Source organism: Eurosta solidaginis, chromosome 4 (genome assembly GCF_040869045.1).
Source record: "Eurosta solidaginis isolate ZX-2024a chromosome 4, ASM4086904v1, whole genome shotgun sequence".
Lineage (NCBI taxonomy): Eukaryota > Metazoa > Arthropoda > Insecta > Diptera > Tephritidae > Eurosta > Eurosta solidaginis.
The window spans coordinates 220,421,940-220,443,557 of record NC_090322.1 but is presented as its reverse complement, the minus strand read 5'-3'; the positions used below and the strand labels follow the sequence as shown (position 1 = coordinate 220,443,557).

At 38.8% G+C, this 21,618-nt stretch overlaps 5 protein-coding genes across 6 annotated transcripts; 3 read left to right on the top strand and 2 right to left on the bottom strand.

The window, feature by feature from the left end:
* Window positions 1-1,439: 1,439 nt before the first annotated feature.
* Window positions 1,440-2,219, top strand: Alg14 (ALG14, UDP-N-acetylglucosaminyltransferase subunit). The gene has a single exon (XM_067780224.1). It carries the CDS (start codon window positions 1,512-1,514, stop codon window positions 2,103-2,105), a length of 594 nt encoding a protein of 197 aa, XP_067636325.1. The 5' UTR covers window positions 1,440-1,511; the 3' UTR covers window positions 2,106-2,219.
* Window positions 2,098-5,180, bottom strand: mh (maternal haploid). 2 transcript variants are annotated; one of them, XM_067780222.1, is made up of 6 exons: window positions 4,956-5,180; window positions 4,518-4,877; window positions 4,338-4,457; window positions 3,897-4,269; window positions 3,305-3,817; window positions 2,098-3,246 (listed from the first exon to the last, which is right to left on the bottom strand). In XM_067780222.1, the coding sequence occupies exons 1-6, from the start codon at window positions 5,055-5,057 to the stop codon at window positions 2,285-2,287; spliced, it is 2,430 nt and encodes an 809-aa protein (XP_067636323.1). In that variant the 5' UTR covers window positions 5,058-5,180; the 3' UTR covers window positions 2,098-2,284. The 2 variants fall into 2 exon arrangements, with proteins under 2 accessions (XP_067636323.1, XP_067636324.1); XM_067780223.1 differs by lacking the exon at window positions 3,305-3,817.
* Window positions 5,181-7,093: 1,913 nt separating this feature from the next.
* On the top strand, window positions 7,094-8,560 carry wuho (tRNA (guanine-N(7)-)-methyltransferase non-catalytic subunit wuho). Its single transcript, XM_067784812.1, has one exon. The coding sequence runs from the start codon at window positions 7,224-7,226 to the stop codon at window positions 8,379-8,381; it is 1,158 nt and encodes a 385-aa protein (XP_067640913.1). The 5' UTR covers window positions 7,094-7,223; the 3' UTR covers window positions 8,382-8,560.
* Window positions 8,384-10,122, bottom strand: Rpt4 (Regulatory particle triple-A ATPase 4). Its single transcript, XM_067784811.1, has 5 exons — window positions 9,870-10,122; window positions 9,700-9,819; window positions 8,924-9,644; window positions 8,720-8,860; window positions 8,384-8,647 (listed from the first exon to the last, which is right to left on the bottom strand). Exons 1-5 carry the CDS (start codon window positions 9,973-9,975, stop codon window positions 8,545-8,547), a joined length of 1,191 nt encoding a protein of 396 aa, XP_067640912.1. The 5' UTR covers window positions 9,976-10,122; the 3' UTR covers window positions 8,384-8,544.
* A 2,172-nt stretch (window positions 10,123-12,294) lies between these two features.
* Acat1 (Acetyl-CoA acetyltransferase 1) lies at window positions 12,295-13,872 on the top strand. Its single transcript, XM_067780221.1, has one exon. The coding sequence runs from the start codon at window positions 12,390-12,392 to the stop codon at window positions 13,620-13,622; it is 1,233 nt and encodes a 410-aa protein (XP_067636322.1). The 5' UTR covers window positions 12,295-12,389; the 3' UTR covers window positions 13,623-13,872.
* Window positions 13,873-21,618: the final 7,746 nt, after the last annotated feature.

Genomic DNA, 21,618 nt, shown 5'->3' with positions numbered 1-21,618 from the left:
GAACATTGAAGCAATTTTATAATGAAGTTCGAACAAGAAATCTTGAAACAAAATTTGGTTGAAGGAGGCTAAATTGATACACACAGGCATATGTTTGTTTTCTTTTATAAATTTATTTTTATATGTTCACAAAAAGTCAATAATAACAATAATAAACACTTCACATAAAAATATTACCAAACAATATTAATAATCTATTGATTTATTGCTTTACACTGTTTTCTCCATAGATGAAGTTTTCTCCATTGTTTACAATTGTTTGTAACATTTGTCAGGTGGTTCGCTGTAATATTGCCAGCTCGTTAAAATGATGTTATTCCGAAAAAATTGCACTGCAAACTTTTCCGAAATAACAAAAGTAATAAGTGGCTATATTGGCTACGTATTGGGCTTGACAGTCTCAGTGAATACGCAGTGAATACGTAGTGACTACGTAAGAGAACGAACGCGAATACGTAAAAAGTTATATAATACGAATTCTGGGTGAATGTGAGTGAATGCGACGCAAACATTCACGGTGACATACATAATAAGGGCCTAAAGATCATAATTTTGACAGTAAAAATGAGTGTTCGTGACACTTTGCGTCGCTATTTAATACGAAAAAACGTAAGACAATCACCTACAGTCACCGATAGTCACTGAGATTCACCGAAGTGAATGAATGCTCTTATATGATACGAATTTGGTTTCACTTGGATGAAAGTGACTCTTCGCGTCGCTTTGCGTTATACATAATAACGCCGTAAAAATGAGTGTTCGTGACACTTTGCGTCACTATTTAATACGAAAAAACGTAAGACAATCACCTACAGTCACCGATAGTCACTGAGATTCACCGAAGTGAATGAATGCTCTTATATGATACGAATTTGGTTTCACTTGGGTGAAAGTGACTCTTCGCGTCGCTTTGCGTTATACATAATAACGCCGTAAAAATGAGTGTTCGTGACACTTTGCGTCGCTATTTAATACGAAAAAACGTAAGACAATCACCTACAGTCACCGATAGTCACTGAGAGTCACCGAAGTGAATGAATGCTCTTATATGATACGAATTTGGTTTCACTTGGGTGAAAGTGACTCTTCGCGTCGCTGTGCGTTATACATAATAACGCCGATAATAAGCAAATATTCACCCAAGTGAATACCTCAAACGCGAGCCAGAAGCAAGTGAATATTTTGACAGCAAAAATGAGTGTTCGTGACATTGTGCGTCGCTTTATAATACGAAAAGACGTAAGACAATCACCTACAGTCACCGATAGTCACGGAGGGTCACCGAAGTGAATGAATGCTCTTATATGATACGAATTTGGTTTCACTTGGGTGAAAGTGACTCTTCGCGGCGCTTTGGGTTATACATAATAACGCCGTTAGTTTGATTCACAATGAAAGTTAGTTCGATCAGCTGTTTTCTATGGATGCTATCACTACCTCTTATCAAGACTTTATATGTTGACAAAGCACCAATTTTTCCCAAAAAAAGTAACAAACCAAAAACTCCAACGATGATTTCAACAAAAACTACAAATCTTTGCGTGAACCCTGCTTATATTGTGTTAGGATCTGGTGGACATACGGCTGAAATGTGTACCATAAGTACAGCGCTTTTAAGCGCCGACAAAGATATGCAAATTTACAATCCGCTGCGTTTCCTTATCGCCCAAGATGATACCACATCAAGAAGTAAAATCACAAGTACCATGCAAAAGGTTGGGGTAGCTCTGGACGAAACATCGTTTGTTTATGTTCCACGTGCAAGAAAGGTGGGACAGAGTATGATAAACAGCATATTTCCGACAATATATGCAATTTTACATGCTCTCTGGATAATATATAAAGATCAACCAAAGATGATACTCTGCAATGGTCCTGGGACCTGTGTACCTTATTGCTTAGCAGTTTATTTCTGGCGGCTTTCGCGGCGTCTACCACGCAACACAAAAATCGTTTTTGTGGAAAGTTGGTGTCGCGTACGTACACTATCACTTAGCGCTAGATTACTACGCCCCTTTGTTGATTTACTGGTTGTTCAATGGCCAGCGCTTGCAACAATTTATAAAAATGATAGCAAAGTAAAATATTTTGGACCAATTATGTGAACGAAAGCGATGTTTTATTTAATGATTATATCTGCCAAAGAATTTTAATTAATGATGTAGCAAACATAAATGATATTGTGATAAGCTTAAATAAGTACATTTAACAAAAGGATAACAAACATACATGTGTTGTATATATTTTCGGTAAACAAAACTATTTGAAAACTAATGAACTCTGATTATGGCGACAAACAATCGTCGAGATGATCATTGATTGAATCTTGCTCAACCTCATGGCCACAATTGGGACATTGAATTGTAGTCTTTAGTATATTTCTCTGACGATACAGTCTGGTTTCCATATCTTCTGGACTCCAATCTGTAGTTGTTGAATTGTTGGTGCGCGGGGGCGAAACAAGATTTACACTGCTATTATTACTGGTTGAAAATTCATCATCACTACTCGATGTAAACTTTAGTAAATCTTGCTCAGAGTAACCAGCTTTACGTAAGATATCCTTGCGACATGGACGTGCTTTGCGTGACGGTTTAACCGGACGCGATGTATTCGCCAACTTCTTTAGAGCGATTTTAGGTGGAGCAACTTTTATAGCAATACCAGTACAACCATTCATGTGATCTGAAAATAAACAACGCTTCATTTTACCCTGACAAATAGGGCATGTAATTATGTCGTCTTCTGGATTGGGAAAATAACGTGATCCAGATGGTTTAACATCATTTTCTCGATTGAAATCTTTCAACATTGTATCGTCACCAAAAAATTCATCTATCACAGAGGTATCAGCCAATTCGGCAGCAGCAGTTATGTTCTGTAAATCATTATCTCCATTATCATCATATTCATCATCTATGAGTATAATATCTTCATCCAACAAATCAGCGGTGTCTTCGAGTATTTCTTGTTTGATTGCTTTTTGGCGCTCGCCGGCGGTGAGTGGCGTAGAAGACTTCTTTGGTTGGGCATCAACTCCATCTTCATCTACATCATTACCGCTTTCCTCACCGCTACTTTCGTCGTCGTCAGATAATATGGCAATAGTTTCGGTAGGTTGCTCTCTCATCATTATCTCATCATCTAATACAAGCCAGTCATCTGATTTAGATTTGCTCTCACCACCAGGCATCGCATCATTTTCTGGTAGAATTTCAGTTGAAAGGCGTCTCCGTTTACTGTCACCTAAAATAATTTAAGGGATAAATATCGAATTAAAAAATATGTAGCTATGCTCCCTCACCTGTAGGCGCTTCTTCTGCATCGCTTTCAAGATTACGCGCCGTCTTTTTGTTGTTAGCATCTTTTGTATTCGAATTGACATTATTATTGTCAAATCGTTTTAGCCATATTTCACGCAAATGCTTATGATCTACTTCTCTACCTGCAGTAGCATTTTTGGAATTAACGCTTGAATTGGTTACGGCGCCTACGAGGCAACCACTACCACTGAACACAGCATGCTTAGGGCTGACATTTACGTGTCCACCAGATCCACTACTACTACTACTTTCATTTAAATTGGCCAAGCCAACAACATTGCGCAGATTACCCCCACCTGATGTCATGGTTCTTTTAGGCGTGCTAGTTGGGGTAAATCTTTTATTAGTATTAAAGGGATCTGTTGAAAGTCCAGGATAAGAGGAGGGTGGAAAGGCAGTAGCAATGGAAGGCTGTCGTTCATTTGACTTTGTAAATGGCGATTTTGTTTTGGGATTCATAAGCAGAGTACCGCCTCCATTAGTTTTGATTGGCCCTATTAAAAAAGAAACAAAATGGCAATGAAAGCTTAGCAGGCGCACAGGAAGGGGCTGAAACATGCTAAGAAAACACACCTTTGATGCCAACAAAGCCTGGCACCCCATTATTAAGACTTCGAACATTATTTGCGTCTGAAAGTTTGGGTGTTGCGCTTATTTGTTTATTGTTATTTGTAGTAGGGAAGAATGTACGCAAATCTCTGTCACTCGTTTGCCTTTTGTCTTTCTGGGCACTTTGTTTCTTAGGTTTATCCGGACCTTTGATTTTCATAAATGTTCCACCGCACGATTCTTGATGCGCTGCCCACCATTGATCATTGGGACCTGGTGCACGATTTGATGTACGTTTAACATAACCAAAAAATGGTGCACGATTTTGACAGCTACCATTACAGCGCCACCAATGCTGCTTATAAAGGTCCACCTCGTCGTTGAATGTGTGATAGACCTATAGAATAAACATAAAAGTATACAATTTTTTTTACAAAATACCTAGAAAATCTCATAAACACGTACAGTTATATTGGTACCAGCTACTTTATTAATAGCATACATGATCTTTTTAAAATTTGGACCATGTCCACCATTTCCTTCACGTATATTCAGGACAAAACAGTAAGCATGTATCATCTCGTGCTGCAATGATATACAATTATTTTACACAATAAAACAGTGGTTATTTCCACAATGACGTACCAACATCGTCTCAACCAAATCTTTGCGTGGTCTTAATTTAAGTAGTGGTTCACTTAAACGTATTGTTATATCCATACCAAAACGATTACGTCGAGAGTAGCATATACCAGCGCAACTATACATACGTTTACTCCACTCGAGAGTTACGCATTTCAAACGGCTTTGAAAGAACTTATCGTCGAAAGCGGTAAAGAGAGAAAACACATCAGGTGTGGGATCTAGCATTTCCCATTGTGGGTGTACCAGATTTTGTGTACGATTTAGGTAATCTTCATCTTGATTTGATGACGGATTGCTGCGCTTGATACGTATTGGTTTCTTCGAAGGTGGTGGCATGCTAAAATTTACAATCTCAGGCTCCTAACGAATTATGAGAAAATTCAGCCTCAATATAATATTAATAAAAGTTAGTTGATATGCAAAAGAAATCGTACTCACACTGCCATCGCTATTGATGCTGCTATTTAAGTCCACGCTAGACTCTGCGTTCCAGCGCTTTTGCATCTCCAGCGCAATTAAGTAATCCGGATCGTTGGACATTTTCAATTTGTGTTTTTCTGTTTATTATTTATAAATTAGTTCATTTCCACATTAATTTTGAATGTTAATAAAAAAAGTGTTGAAAGTTGTCGCGCAATAAAACATTTATCAATAGTTGTGTTCCTTTGCCAGTGCGAAAAGTTTTGAAACGAAAAGTAATCACATTAAGGTTCATGCACATTATACGACGCGACAAAATATTCTTTGCGTGTATTCTTATGGAGCCATTCACATCTAGCGACAGTCGAACGACACGACACGACCAAGCCGTCGGCGGCCAACTAGGCAAAAATGCCGCGAATATTTTGTCGGAACGTGTCGCTACATGTCACGTCCTATAATGAGCATGAACCTTTAATATGTTCTTTCAGGAAACACATATGTTGAGAAGTCATCTCAACTCACAGTTGAGTAGTCACCATACGCATCGTCTGTCACCACTCCCGATATTTTTGGAGTGAAACGTTGAACACAATGAACGCAAGAAAACTCAAATTTTGATAAAAAACATTGACTGAATTTTAAATACGAAAAATGTTTTCCCGTGTATATGGAAGTATTGTTCAAAACAAAAGTAAGAATTAATGGATTTCGCATACAATTTACGAGACTGGAATAAAGGATTGACATGGAAAAACGTAAGTTTTTGTCGAAAAAAATCGAATATGTTTGGACCTTTACTTTGCTTTGACACCTTGGGCTATAAAGGGCCAATTAATGATAACTTATAACCATTGTGAATGATAACTAAGTGTGATATCTTATCTGTCAACAGCCTGACAGGTGTTTAATATGGCTACTTTTTAGCGTTTTGACAGGGTGTTCAATATGGCGGCGCCTATCTTCAGCGGGTGATAGAAAGAGATGCAGAATGAGACAGCGATAGTCAATTACAAATCAGGTGATCCAATCACTTTGGAATTTTGACGTCTACGCAGAAGATATTACACTTAGTTATCATTCATAATGCTTATAACCATAAAACCATAACCAGATAGTACAGCTGATAGAGCCAACCTTAAGCATATATGACACTAATTTATTTTTGCTTGGATTCCAAGCTAGAAAAACTGACGAAACTTTATCGGAACTTTAAAACACAAAAACAATTTCTATCATGAAAAAGCGAGACCACCATTCCACCAAAATTAGTGAGTTTGACATATTATTGTTTATGTTTTACATTTTAATTTTACACTAACACTTTTAACAATAAAAACAATGCAAATAACACGCGAAAATTACTTCGGTCTCTAATGGTTCACCAAATTTTCAAACTAAAAACAAAATTTTCATGTGTCAGAAAAAAATAAAGAAAAAACGGCCGAATGTCAAAAAAACCTATCGAAATACAAACTGGCTCATTTGTTTATAATGAACTAGATTGTATTTTCCTTGTATTTCGTTAGTTTTTTGAAATATAGTTTACACACTTACACCAGTATTGAAGCTGTATTAGGAGGGAGTGCGACAAAAAATTGAAGATAAAATACAAGAAAAAATACACGAAAATAAAGAAGTGTCATATAGGTATTATGGGAATCAATGTAATCGATTAATGGTGCCATACCATAACGCTAACGCCATAACCATACCATAGCCAACCAATTGATTTTTGGTTTCTCGCCATATCCATAACCTAAAAATATTTGAGTTGGTGAATTTAATAACTTTTTGTAGATTTTACTCATTGTTCTGGATACGTTATGACTAAGAGACTTATTTTTTGTAGAATATGTTTGTAATTTTTTGCGTTTTCTTCATTTTTATGAACTTTTCACGATTTTTAGGTTAAGGCACCATTAATCGATCACATTGGAGATGGTTATGGATATGGGTATGCTTACGGCTATGGCGTTAGGGTTAAGGAAGTTTAATGGACCCTTAAAGGTGAACTTACATAACCGCTTCGGTTGCTTTGCTTCATTTGAAAGCGCTAACCCGTTGAATTAATCAAAAATACTCATCGGTACGTTCAGAAAGTTATCGCTCGATTGTGATCCAAAACACCCACTCCGTTTACTTTATCGAATTTCGTAAACCCTTTCAAGTTTATGGACCACTGTAACATGCCGTATCAGCTGATCCGAAGTGGTCGACTTTCATAATTAATCATGGGCGTTGAATGATTCTGCAATGCAAAAAAGTATAAAATTGTTGTAAACCATGACAACACTTTTCTATGCTGATCCTGAGCTAGTAATTGCATTGAATAGAAAAGTTGTTTTTGTAAATCCAAACGATTTACAAGTATTCAAGGAGATCTTATTACCCGATGACTTGACTGAGCACGGGCTGAAGTTAGCCAATCCCAATGAATTGAATGACACTAGTGGTAGCAATGCACCGGCGAAAGCGGCAAGTAAAACGAAAGAAGCGAAAGGAGAAGTACCAACAATATTACATGTAAAACTTGCTCCGGATCAACAGCTTTGTGCAGTAACCACAGCCGGTCAAAAGGCTGTGCTGCTATATCAGTGTCGATCTGAGCATGCTAAACTCATATCGGCGCGTTCACTAGCTCGTGCTTCCAGTGCACTTACTTTCAGTGCAGATTCAAAGTTGCTTTTAGTCACTGATAAGTCAGGGGATTGCTATGAATATGATTGTGTTAATGTTGAGGATGAACCGCGCATCTTACTCGGCCACTTAAGTATAGTTTACGATGTGCTGTGGACTAGAAATACAAAATATATCATCACCTGCGATAGGGATGATAAAATTCGTATAACAAACTATCCTGATACACATGATATACATGGTTATTGCTTGGGACATAAGGAATTTGTATCTGGACTTGCTTTATTAGATGATGAAACTTTAGTTTCGGTGTCTGGCGATAAAACGTTACGCGTTTGGAATTTTATAAGTGGACGTGAACTATCTAAAATCGAATTGCCGGCGCCTGCGTTACGAATAGCAGTACGCTCTCATAATCAAGATAAATTTCAATTAGCTGTGCTGCTATATCAGGCCGATGAATGCATTTTTATTTACGAGCTGAACAAAATCGATGCCGATAAGTGGATGATTTCAGAAAGCACGTTATTTAATATTCCGGAGGTAATTATTAGCAATTTATGTTTTGTCAACCAAAATCTCTATGCTGCGGGTATTCTGAATGAACGCTTCAAGCTGAAAGTGCTAGATTTATCAGGAAACCGTGCGAAAGTGCCTGAAAACTGGACAGAAATGGTCGAAGAACTATTCAAGACACAAGTGTGGAAACCTGAAGATATATCCTCTTGGTTCAAAAAACGCTATGATAATGTTACCGACTACTTGGAGCGCAAGAAACGGCGCATAGAAGAAAAACAAAAGTGATATCGTGTAGGAATGTTTCGCTTTCGCGTGGCACTTCACAAATTACTATGTAAGCTCGTAGTTTGCATACCTAGCGAAATACAATCAATACAGTTTATTTTGCATTTTATGAAATTTTATTAAAAATAGAAAATGATTTTTTTTTATGTTATATTAAATCTAGTTAAACGGGTTTATAATCCAATTTGCTTTCTAATTTCTTGTTATCTGCTACCTTGCGTACAGCCTTCATGAAATCTTCTTGAATTACATACTCACGATCGGCTCTGAATAAAAAGGAAAGGCAACGCTCGCCTTGAATAAGCTATTTTATTCATTTAAGTCTATGTAATGCTTACCTGATGGCGAAAAGACCAGCTTCAGTACAAACGTTTCTCAAATCAGCACCATTAAAGTTGTCCGATAATTTGACAATAGCTTCATAGTCGATTTCTCCGTGCTTTGCAATTATAGCTGCATGAATCTTCAATATCTCCAAGCTGCAATATAAAAGACAGTTCTTATATACGGTTTGTTACATATTTTATTCATTTAAACCATACCGTGCTTGCTCATTAGGTAATGGAATTTCAATTTTACGATCCAAACGGCCAGGACGCAAGAGTGCAGGATCTAGAGTATCAGGCCTATTGGTGGCCATTATCATTTTAACTTGACCCAACGAATCAAAACCATCCATTTGATTTAGCAGCTCCATAAGAGTACGTTGAATTTCACGATCAGCTGATGTTCCCTCAGAGAAACGACGACCACCAATGGCATCGATTTCATCCATAAAAATAATACATGGTTGATGATCGCGTGCATAATTAAACATCTCACGTATCAAACGTGCACTCTCACCAATATACTTATCAACAATAGCTGAAGAAACAACTTTTAAAAAGTTGGCATCCAATTGTGAAGCCACTGCTCTGGCCAATAATGTTTTTCCTGTACCAGGTGGCCCGTATAGTAGGCAACCCTTTGGTGGTGTAATGCCAACGCGCAAGAACAGTTCTGGATTTAACAATGGTAATTCGATAACTTCACGTAGTTCTCGTATTTGTTCTGAGAGACCGCCTATAGCAGAATATCTAACTTCACCAGGATCCTCATGTGACATATTGTATACAAGTGGATCGACTTCACGTGGTAGATAGCGCATTATAGTAAGTGTAGTCATATCCAGAGCAACGCGAGTGCCTGATTTTAATTTACTCTTATCTAATTGTCGGCGACAACCCACAACATAACGTGGTCCATTAGTAGCTTTAACAATGACTGAAAGAAAATATATGTTAGATATACACTTCCCAAATTTTCACATATTACCTACATTTATCTTCAGTCAACTGTTTCAGCACCTCTCCAACAATTTGGCCAACACTCTGCAATGCTTTCAGATCATTTTCAGATTTGTCATATTGTTTGGTAAGTTCCTTAATCTCCTCACGTTCTGGAAGTATCACCGCTTAAGTTGAGTATATAAATCTACCGAGTACTTACTCTCTTTCAGCCGCGACTCCACTTCTTTGTGCTCCAATAACTTTTTTCTATATTCAACCAACCCCTTTTCACGCGCTCCTTCTGCGGGCACAGCTCCTGTAGTCATTTTTGTTAAATAAAATATGTGTATTTTACTTTTATCGTCTTTTTACAAATTTTTGTTAAAGAGTTGAGTGAATTGCAAATTTTCTGAGATGCTTCTTCTTCAGAATATGTCAGCTCCACTCTACTATGTCTGTAAAAATTTGACAATTTGGGAAGTGTAACGAAAGAATGTGCTAGTGATACCACATTGAAAATGTATTTATAGCTGAATTCAGTAAGCCGTCTCTAGTCACTATTAGAGACTATTTGGGGTGAAAATCACTTTTGAGACAATTTGCCATTCTGTAAGCTGTCTCGCGTCTCCAGCCTCACAAAAGCAATCACTAATTTGTGAGCTGGGCCGGGGCAGATCACAAACGTGAAAATTTCAGAAAAAGTATGAAAATTATTTGCGAAAAACGCTTTAAATATATTTTTTTTTTATTCCTCAAATTAAAATAAGCATAGAAAAAATTAAAAAACAGAAAATACTTAAAAAAACATCGAACTCTATGTGGCGCCGCTGAGATTCGAACATACACACTTTTGGTTTTTCTATAAAATTTGTGAACGGCGTCTTAGCGAGCTCAGCCAAAACACCACTCAACATTGCGTTGACAAAATGCAATGCTATATTATTTGTTCAATGTATGAGTAAATTGTCATTTTGGTGAATTTCGTTGATATGGTGAATTGTTTTTGTGACTTTCGTTTACTGAATACCGAAATCATCTCAAGTCACAAAAATTGTCTCTAAAGGAAAATCTCAAATTTAGATACTTGAGATGAGACTGAATTACAGAATTCAGCCGTTAGTTTTTTATGTAGCACCCAACAAGAATACTAGGGTATATGGCATGACAGGCCAGGGGTCCTATTCGCTAACTGTGAGTTTTAAAGTGTATACAAGAAATTATGTAATTTTTGAAATTCTGATTCTGTAAAAGAATACTGTGAACCAAAAAAGTTCGGGTAATAGTCTAGCTGCTAATACGCTACCAAAAATATCGAGAGAGGTGTCAAACGACGCGTCTTGATGTCAGTATTAATAATCCGCAGGCGGAAAAAAAAATTTTAACTCGTTCAAAAGATATTAAAGAAAAACCGAAAAATTACCCGCGAGTTCCTTCGAATGCGGGGGGGGGGGGGGGGGAATTCAGAGTATTTTTGCGTAGACGCGTATTGACCTCGAGAACAATAATCCGAAGGCGGAAGGTGGGTTTTGTAATGTTGTTGTACCCACAAAAAAAATTATGAACATAAGTGGCTTGCCTGGATATAGTTTTGGTCTCCAAACCGATGTTGGACCCACCTTGGGTAATTTTTTATAAGCGCGGCCAAAGGCCGCCATCGCAGAAGTGTTCTGCGCAAAAATACTCTGAATAACACCCCGGTTTCGGAGGGACCCGCGGGTAATTTTTCGTTTTTCTTTAATATTTTTTGGACGAGTTAAAATTTAAATTTTTAATATCTTTTTAATTTTTTTAACTTTTATCCGTACTTAAGTCAAAGCATTCATTCTATTAAATTTCACGAAATTCATATGCCTTAATGGCCGTTACACAATGACATTTTCCATATAGATGCGTTTAACACAAGCTTATGCATTCCAATAACATCGCCACAATCAACCAAGATATGAAGGAACTTCAGATTTCGTAATTGAAGTTTATTATGCCTTGCCCATTCACATACAAAATTTTGCGAAGCACTGTTATAAACATTCTCCCTATACAACAAAAATACTTGCTAACATATTTTGTGTCGTGTTCGATTGTTATATTGCAGTTTTCAATTGCGAAAAATGTTAGAAATTTTACCAACCAGTGGGAAAAATAATTTCACTTGCAAAGCGTGCACACACCCTTAGCCAAAGCAAATGTCAAATTCTTCTTATGATTTGCTTGGAACAAAATTGGGGAGTTGGCTACTTTTCAATATCAGATGGCGCCAGTGTAGTTCATTCTACCGTTCTCCATAAAAATACGTGCAATCTACTCATAATGCATAAGCATGTGTTAAACTCATCTATATGAAAAACTGCTTATGTGTCGGACCTATAACTTTATTGTGAAATTTAAGGCTTAGGTACGTAAACTTTTATCTGACGCCGATTTGAAAGCGAGTCAACGCACCACTGTTCTTTGTTAAGGTTCATGCACATTATATGACACGACATATAGCGACAAAATATTCTTTACATGTATTCTTATGGAGCCATGCACATCCAGCGACAGTCGTTCGACACGACAGTCGGAACGTGTCGCTATATGTCGCGTCGTATAATGTGCATGAACCTTTAATCTTGCTTTATTTAACTGTTGAGCTGTTATGTAAATATGACAGCTCTTCAACATCTGCTTGCCAATAAACCTGTTGAACGATTGGGACTACCTACTTCTAATTAGAATTAAATTAAACAATTTTGCAATTGAAATGGTCAATTTTCTTCAAGCAACGCGTACATTGGGTTCTCAATTTCGTAAATATAGCTCTAAAATACGAGATGTAGTGATTGTATCGGCTGCGCGTACACCAATTGGTAGTTTTCAAAGTCAACTGGCACCATTGACTGCTACACAACTAGGAGCTGTAGCCATAGAGGCGGCTGTGCAGCGCGCGGGCATCAGCAAAGATCAAGTGGATGAGGTAATTATGGGTAATGTGGTGTCTGCTGCCTTGGGACAAGCACCAGCGCGTCAGTCAGCAATTTTCGCTGGCCTAGCGAAGAATGTTTGTTGCACAACAGTGAACAAAGTTTGCTCTTCGGGAATGAAAGCAGTCATGTTGGGTGCGCAGTCGCTAATGCTTGGTCAGGCTGAAGTTGTAGTTGCCGGTGGTATGGAATCAATGTCGAATGTGCCATATTATATGAAGCGAGGTGCTACACCATACGGAGGCGTCCAACTCATTGATGGCATTGTACATGATGGCCTCACTGATGTCTACAACAAATTTCATATGGGAAATTGCGCAGAGAATACAGCCAAAAAAATGGGTATAACCCGTCAGCAACAGGATGAGTTCGCCATACAATCATATAAACGCTCGGCTAAAGCGTGGGCTGAAAAAGCTTTTGATGCTGAAATAGCTTCAGTAAAAATTCAACAAAAACGCAAACCAGAAGTGACTATCAGTGAAGATGAAGAATATAAGCGCGTTAATTTTGATAAATTTGGTCAACTGTCTACAGTGTTTCAGCGCGAAGGAGGTACTGTAACAGCGGGCAATGCATCCACCTTAAACGATGGCGGTGCAGCCACTGTGATTATGACAGCGGAGACTGCAGGACGTTTAAAATTGCAACCACTTGCACGTATCATTGCTTTCCAAGATGCCGAAACTGATCCTATTGATTTTCCAATTGCGCCTGCTTTAGCAGTACCCAAACTATTGGAACGCGGAGGCGTTAATAAGCAAGATGTGTCAATGTGGGAAATCAACGAAGCCTTTGCGGTGGTAGTTTTGGCTAATGTGCAAAAATTGGATGTGGATCCTGCCAAGGTGAATATACATGGTGGGGCTGTTTCCCTAGGCCACCCTATTGGTATGTCTGGCGCCCGTTTGGTAACACACTTATCGCACGCTCTGAAGGCTGGTGAGCTTGGATGTGCTTCTATTTGTAATGGTGGTGGCGGTGCATCGTCCATTCTTTTACAGAAGTTGTAAAACAAACGGCTCCAAGTAACCTAATAGACCGTTAAAGTGCATTTATTTTTTAACCTTTTAAGAAAAATAGATTTAAGCAAAAAATATTTAAATGAGTGTATGTATTAAAATTTCTTTTTATTCAAGAATTCTATGTACATACATTTGTAAATATTACTATCGGTCAATTACGTGCTTATCGCTCTTATGGGCTGGACATATTCATGTTTATATATTTATAAGAAGAATAAAGAAAGGAGATAAAACCCAATTTGGTGTGTTCTTGATCGCAAGAAAGTTCCTTGACCTCTTGAGTAGGTAATATGCACAAAATCCACACGCGGGGCTAGGGGGTTAGAATATACCAACGGGAGGAATGCCTGTCGTAAGAGGAGACTAAAATACCGAATCGATTCAAGGGGTTGCCAGGGATCCTGTTTCATTAACAACCGATGCTCTGACGACCCCGAACTCCTCATGGATCTAGGGTTGGGAGGGCGGTATGGCCTAGAAGGTCGCATGTGGTCATAACAAATCATTCCCGATATGGTCGGGCTTGGTACCGGAACGTACCGGATCTGCATCCGGCGAAGGACCATCAACATCGATAACCAAGGCCTTCAGGGAGTGCCCTTATCGCTACAACAACAACAACATCAGTAAACGTGCGTTTCCCAAGGCATCCGGTTCTATGTGCCGGAGCAACTCGGATTTTTCCCGACCAATGGCTGTCATTTCAGTGTAACCCCACTTAATTTGTTGCGTCGCCCCCACCAATTGTCATCCTGCCAGCATATCCTTGCAGGGGGACTGCGCCATACTCTTCTGCTACGGGTCCTTCACCAGACCCCGGTCCTGAGAAATGGTTTTGCTGCGTTTGCCGGAAAATTATCTTTTTAGGACGGTCACACTCTTGTCAGTGTGTCACGTGCAAGGAATGGTTGCATCGGATAGGTTGTTCAGGGCTAGACCCCAAAATCCGACGTCTTCGTTACTTTTATAAATCTTTTGCGGCTGCTTGCTGTTCGCGCCCAATGGCGTCCCGTAGGCCATTTCTGAAGTTAAACTGTAATGGATTAAATGGGAAGATCACGGAGATAGTCGATTTCATGAAGCGGCATAACATTCCTGCGATTCAAGAGACCAAATTCACAGCAAGATCTGCTCTGCAGTCTTGCTCTGGGTATAACGTCCACAGAAAAGATAGCGAGAGCGGAAATAGAGGCGGTCTTGCGTTTATCATACACCACTCAGTGCAATACAATATATGTATTTGATCCCGACATCGGCCCCAGGAACAGTGTCCTTAAACGTCGCGCCATATCTGTCCGGTCAGGCGATGTAAACCTAGAAATCATCAACATCTACATCCCAGTGGATACCGCCCTGATATCACAGCAATAATCGCACTATCTTTGGCGATTTCAATTCCCATTACGATCAAATTTAGCGAGTGGACGTGACCTTATAAGACAGCACGACCCCCCGGTGATATAAGCCAACGCATCAGATTGCTTGTGGATGAACACAAGCGGAAGAATTTAAAGAATTTTAACCTCTCTCCGGTAAGCTTTGGTCCACCGCAAAGTCCCTATCGAATCCGTCTAAGCACAAAGTTTACATCGCCTTTGGCGATAAAGTGCTGCCGGATGCGAAAAAATGCGCGAGCACTTTTTGCCGACAATATATAATACATTCTACGGTTGACAAATTTAGACGGCAGTTAGACGGCGGGCCAACAGACGCGCACACAAATATAAATACAGCGCGTCCCCAATTACCATCACCGCCAAAGAGGTTGAGGTTGTCATTGTTCATGCTAAACCATCTAAATCAGTCGGCCCAGGTAGCATAGCCATGGCGATGCTTGAAAACCTAGGCAAAGAGGGATTTAATTATCTAGCACATGCCTTCAACGTGTCCCTTTCCACTTTTGTTATCCCCGAAAATTTGAAAATGGCCAAGGTGGTCCCGCTACTAAAGACTGGGAAACCAGCTAACATAAGAGATTCTTATCGTCCGATATCACTCCTATCGCCAGTAGCCAAGACCCTTGAAGCCATTCTGCTTCCCTACTTTAATGCAAATTTGCAACTAGCCAATTATCAGCATGGCTTCAGAAAATTACACAGCATAACTACCGCGTTACATGCCATTAGTACTCAGATAAATTGCGGATTAAATCAAAACCCCCACCATAGGACAGTATTCGTTGCCTTAGGCTTGTCAAAAGCTTTTGATACGGTCTACCATGGCACGCTACTGCAAGACTTGGAAGGGTTTCCCATTCCCCCAAATCTTAAAAGGTGGACCGCAAATTATCTGTCTGTACGGCAAGCATCGGTGCAATTCAGGAATGTAACATCCAAACCAAGAAGAATTACACAAGGGGTGCGACAGGATGGTGTCTTATTATCCCCCCTTCTGTTTAACTTCTACATATAGAAGCTACCTTCACTACCAGAAGGAATCACTATCGTTTCCTACGCCGATGACTGTACAATAACGGCCACAAGTCCAGGCCCACAGAGCGATGAGCTTTGTAACAAAACGGTTACTCCCTGATTTATTCAGTTTCTTCGCCTCGCGCAACCTGACTAAATCATCGGCGACCTTATTTACAAAATGGACACTCCAAATGTCGAGCATATTGAACATTCACGTCGATGGCACCACGCTACCGACTGTCTTACACCCCAAAATTTTGGGATCAGGATATAAATTTTGGAGAGCATGCAGCCGCAATTGTACCGAAAATCCAGAGGCATAATAAAATCCTCAAATCTCTTGCCGGCAATACTTGGGGTAAAGATAAAGAAACGCTCATTACCACTTACAAAGAAATTGGCCAGCCGATGGAATGCTACGCGGCCCTGATATGTTCGCCAAGCCTAAAGGCTACGGGCTGTCTTCTTATGTCCCCAGAACACCATCTACATAATGAGGCGAGAATACTCCCCATTAGGGAGAGAAATGAAATGCTAACCAAACAGTTTCTGTTGAATACCCAGAAACCTGGGCATCCCAACAGACATCTGATTGATGAGGCTATACCGCCCAGGGGCTTAAGGGGTTATCTCCGTAAGCATTAAGACGTCCTCAGTGATATACACAAAAAGACGTCGGACCTCTATGCCAGAAATTGCAAGCTTCCTCGGACTACCGTTAGACGATATTGATGACAATTTGTGAATAGGCACATCAATTGAATGGGGTGAAGCACTGCTACAGCTACAACAACAACAACCACTGAACAGACCAAGTTAAGCCAGTTAAGAAATATCGCTTTTCTTCTTGCTGCTTGCAAATACTGGATAGTGTTTGTGGTTCACCGAGAAAGCTAATGTCAGATCGTTTGAACCCAAGTGTGTTTGAGCTTGGGGTCTCCTAAATTGAAAAAATCGGTTACGGTTTAATACAAAGGCGTAATGTCTAAGCTCCGCTTTTGCGTATATGGATATTAGAAGCATCTCTTACTTATTTCGTCCCCTCATGTTTCCCAACTTCTTTTTGTTGAGTAAAAAGTTGTGGAGATTTCAGGCGATTTTGGTGAATCAATTTTCGTCACCTACGATTAAACCACAAACGCTAAGCCATTAATTGATTTGCCCATATGAACACACCTCTCTAATGGATTTCCATTCATTATTTCATTATTAAAGCCCTACCATATGTACATGTATGTATGTATGTAGATGTTTATATATCTTTTAACATTAAATATCGTTAATAATTACAGGTTTTCAATTTAATAGCTCAATAAATAAGCAAATCGTTTGTTTCTGAGCCAATTGAGCTGTCTTCGAGTTTAAATGATTTGCTTCTGAGAGTTTATTTCATAGTTCTAAACGCGATGTGGTCGATGCAAATTCGTCTCTTCATTCTAAGCTGCTTACTGCCGTTTTGCAGACTACAAAGTGTTAAGAATAATATTTTATTCAATTCAAATATTTCAACTTCTCTTTTGGCTATGTCGGAGGCGATTTTACATTTCAAGACGGAATTTTTTAGATATAAAACTGATAGCTTATCGGTTGTTGTACGCACAAACGACGAAAGAACTCTACATTATTTTAATGATATTCTTACATTGCTGCTCACCACGGAACCCAAGCTGAAGATGCATGTTCAAGTTGATGATTCAAAACAACGAGAACCGAAACCTTTTGATTATTACAATGTGCTAATGATAGATTCCTTTAAAGCAATGGCGTAAGTACGCAATCGCTGGTTTAAAAATACCCCATTCTAAACCAAAAACAGTCACGAAATTAAAAAAAAAATCAATTACTCAAGAGAGACAAACAATTTTTTTTTGCAAATATGGATGAAAAAGAAAATAACTTGCAATCCGAAAGCTTTCTATGATTTCGTGAACTTTAAACGTAGGGTTAAAGGCTTTCCTTCTAGTATGAAATAGCGTGATGATTTCTCTAGCGACGATCAAGATATTGCTAATTAATTTCTTTGTCTAGTGAATACCCCTATCAACTTAACTCACTTAACGCAATTAATATTCCATCAATATCTCCAGAAGAGGTTCTTACATATTTAACTTCTTTGAAGGAATCTTATAAATACGGTCCTGACCTAATTCCCACATGTTTTCTCAAAAAATGCGCAGAACACATTTATCAGCCCCTAACTGATTTATGCAACATGTCCCTAAAACATGGACTTTTTCCTGCTGCTTGGAAGGCATCTTTTCTAATACTCCTCCAAAAAACGGCAGTAGGTCATGTGTAGAAAATTATCGAGGAATTGCAAAATTGTCTGCCATCCCAAAGGTATTTGAAGCCATTGTTACCAATCAGCTAACATTTTCCCTTTCTGCATTGATTGCAGACTCTCACCATGGATTCTGTAAAGGCAAATCTACCATTACCAACCTACTTGAATTTACAACTAATGTTTCTAATGAATTTAGAGAAAATCTTCACACCGATGTTATTTACACTGATGTCAGTAAAGCATTTGACAAAGTTTCTCATTCATTGCTTATCCACAAGCTGGATCGACTTGGCTTCCAACCTGGTCTTACTCAGTGGATATCTTCGTACTCTGCGGTAGAACGCAACAAGTAATTTTTAAAAATACTCTTTCAGATGTAATTAATGTTCCCTCTGGCTTTCCACAGGGCAGCCATCTCGGTCCAATTCTGTTCTTGCTATTTATTAATGATATCTGTACCATAATAAAATATTCCAAAATTTTAATGTATGCTGATGATGTAAAACTTTTTAGGTCCTATGCGTCTATTGAAGATAGGCTTGAGACAATACAGAAGCAATTTTTACTCTTTTCTTTAAAGAATTTTCATTGGAACTCTGCATATAATCTTCCACCTTATACTAGTCGGTTAAAGCTTATCAATCTTCCAACTCTCGCTAGTCGTAGAGAAATGCTAGGCATATTATTTATGGCTAAACTACTGAATGGACTAATTTCTAGCCCATTTCTTTTGAATCCCATCACGAACATCAAGACATTACAAACCTCTTCTTTTGAGGCAGGGCAGAACTAATTTCGAATTAAATCAACCTTTCCGGTATGTGTGTCATGATTTTAACTCTCATTCGAATTCATTTGATATAACGGATTCACTTTTTACTATAAGGAAAACTGTCCTATCCTATCTTAACTCGTAACAAAATAAAAATATAGAAATAAAAATCTTTATATGCTAAAAGCGTTAACTTATTTAACAATTTAAATTTACTATATGTATAATTTTTACCTGTTATGTATATAATATTCAGCTGATGATTTTTATTCTGTAGCTGAGCAGTTTTAGATCTCGACGCTTAACAAACCTCCGCCTATCAACAACTCGGCAAAAACAAATCAAATCCGTGCGTCATGCGGATGCGCCCCACGTGTCGGTTGGGCGGGCTTTGGAGGGTATTAATCCGTTGGGTTTATTATTATTATAGTCGCGGGAGATCTATTGTTGTAACCCTAATGTCCTATATGTAGGACACCAATTTCATGTCGACAGACGCACGCGACCGATGGCCAGGAAATAATAGGAATGTATTTTTGCATGCAGTAGAAATTGCGCAACAGCGTTAGTAAGTGTTTACAGTCCCTCAGTGACAGAAGTGCACATTGTCTTATTCAGAAAATTACTAATTTTGAAAAAGGCAAAATTATAAGATACTGTAACGAATTTAGTGAAACTCCGCTTATTTTACACCTTCTACTAACGTTCGTTGTTGTTGTTATTGTAGCGATAAGGTTGCTCCCCGAAGGCTTTGGGGAATGTCATCGATGTGATGGTCCTTTGCCGGATACAAATCCGGTACGCTCCGGTACCATAGCACCATTAAGGTGCTAGCCCGACCATCTCGGGAACGATTTATGTGGCCACATTAAACCTTAAGGCCATTACCTCCCTCCCTACCCTCAAATTCCATGAGGAGCTTGGGGTCGCCAGAGCCTCGTCTGTTAGTAAAACAGGATTCGCCGCGAATAGGTGAGGTTGACAATTGGGTTTGGAGAAGCTAAATATTGCGCTGGCAACCTGAAGGGTTCCGCTACACAGCCCCTTGAATATGGTACTTTAGTCGCCTCTTACTACAGGCATACCTACCGCGGGTATATTCTGATCCCCTAACCCGCTGGGGGACTAACGTTCGTAATGCCAAACTGTTGAATAAATAACTCTAATATTCAATAATGCAAAGTGGCCTTTATTAAAATACTTCACAATAACACTGATACTTCACAACCAATAGCTTGCTTAAATTAAACTGATTGCTGTTTACTCAGCTTTCGCTCCTTTTATAGTCTCTGCTGTCTCGTTCGCATACTTCTAGGTGTTTCTTATTCTAGAATATACTACTTGTTTACCAGCTATAAACTTATCAGCTATAAACTACAGATGCACAATTATAGCTTCTCGCATAGTCATATGCGCGTGTATATGTGAGTGATACTTCCACCGATGATTGCCTACTTTTGCGAGTATCTCAGACATATGCATGGTTTGTGCGTTTCTCTCCGCTGCTTGTATGGACATATGTGTAGACATAATGATTGATTTGTTTATGTGCATACAAGTCACTGCCCAGTATCGGCTTAGAGATGATAGTATCCCTTAGTGTTGCTAATATTCGTCACAAACGATTTCAAAAGTGAGTTAAAATTTATATGATAAAACTTAACAAATATATTTTTTTTATTAAAAAATTATAGAGAAATAAATGAGCTTTCAATTGTGTAAAATTATAGTTAAATACATCGAAAATTAGTTAGTAGTAAAAATGAGCAAATGCTCGTGTCCTACATATAGGACATTAGGAAGATAGGTGTATACAAGAACAATTTTTTTGCAGGGGTCTCTCGCTTCATGAGGTTCTTGTTGTCTTGGAAGATGGTGAAGAAAACACTGGCGACATCGATGAAGTGGTTTTGTTTCCTCCAGTTAATGCAAACGACGAAGATTCTGATCCTGAGGAATAATTTTCCATCTGCCCAACTGCAAGCGCCAGCAGAAATAAAATTTAGTGCAGCCGGGCCTGAAAGCTCATCCGATGAGTCGGACGATAACATACCGTTATATATGTAGAATAGCCGCATTTGATTTACATATATAACTCTGACATGGGAGGAGTGGACCGTTCTGACCAAAATATAAGCCTGTATAGGATTTCAATCAGGGGCAAAAAATGGTACCTGCCTTTGCTAGCCCACTGCATTGATCCAAAAACGCTCGGACCATACATTGCGAACGGGGTGGAAGTTTTGACCAACTGAGCTTTAGGCGTGCAGTGGCTACCATGCTGCTGACTACCCATCGAAAGCAATCAACGTACCAAAAAGGCCATGTAAGTTGCTCCAAAGATGCCGAGATTCGCTATGACCGTATGGATCATCTTGTAGAGCCACAGGAAAAACAATCCCGATGTGGATATTGCCATCAAAAAACCACTACAAGATGTGTAAAACACAATATTGGAGTACATAACAAGTGTTTTGTAAACTTCCATTCCAATAAATAAAAATATGTTTTTAT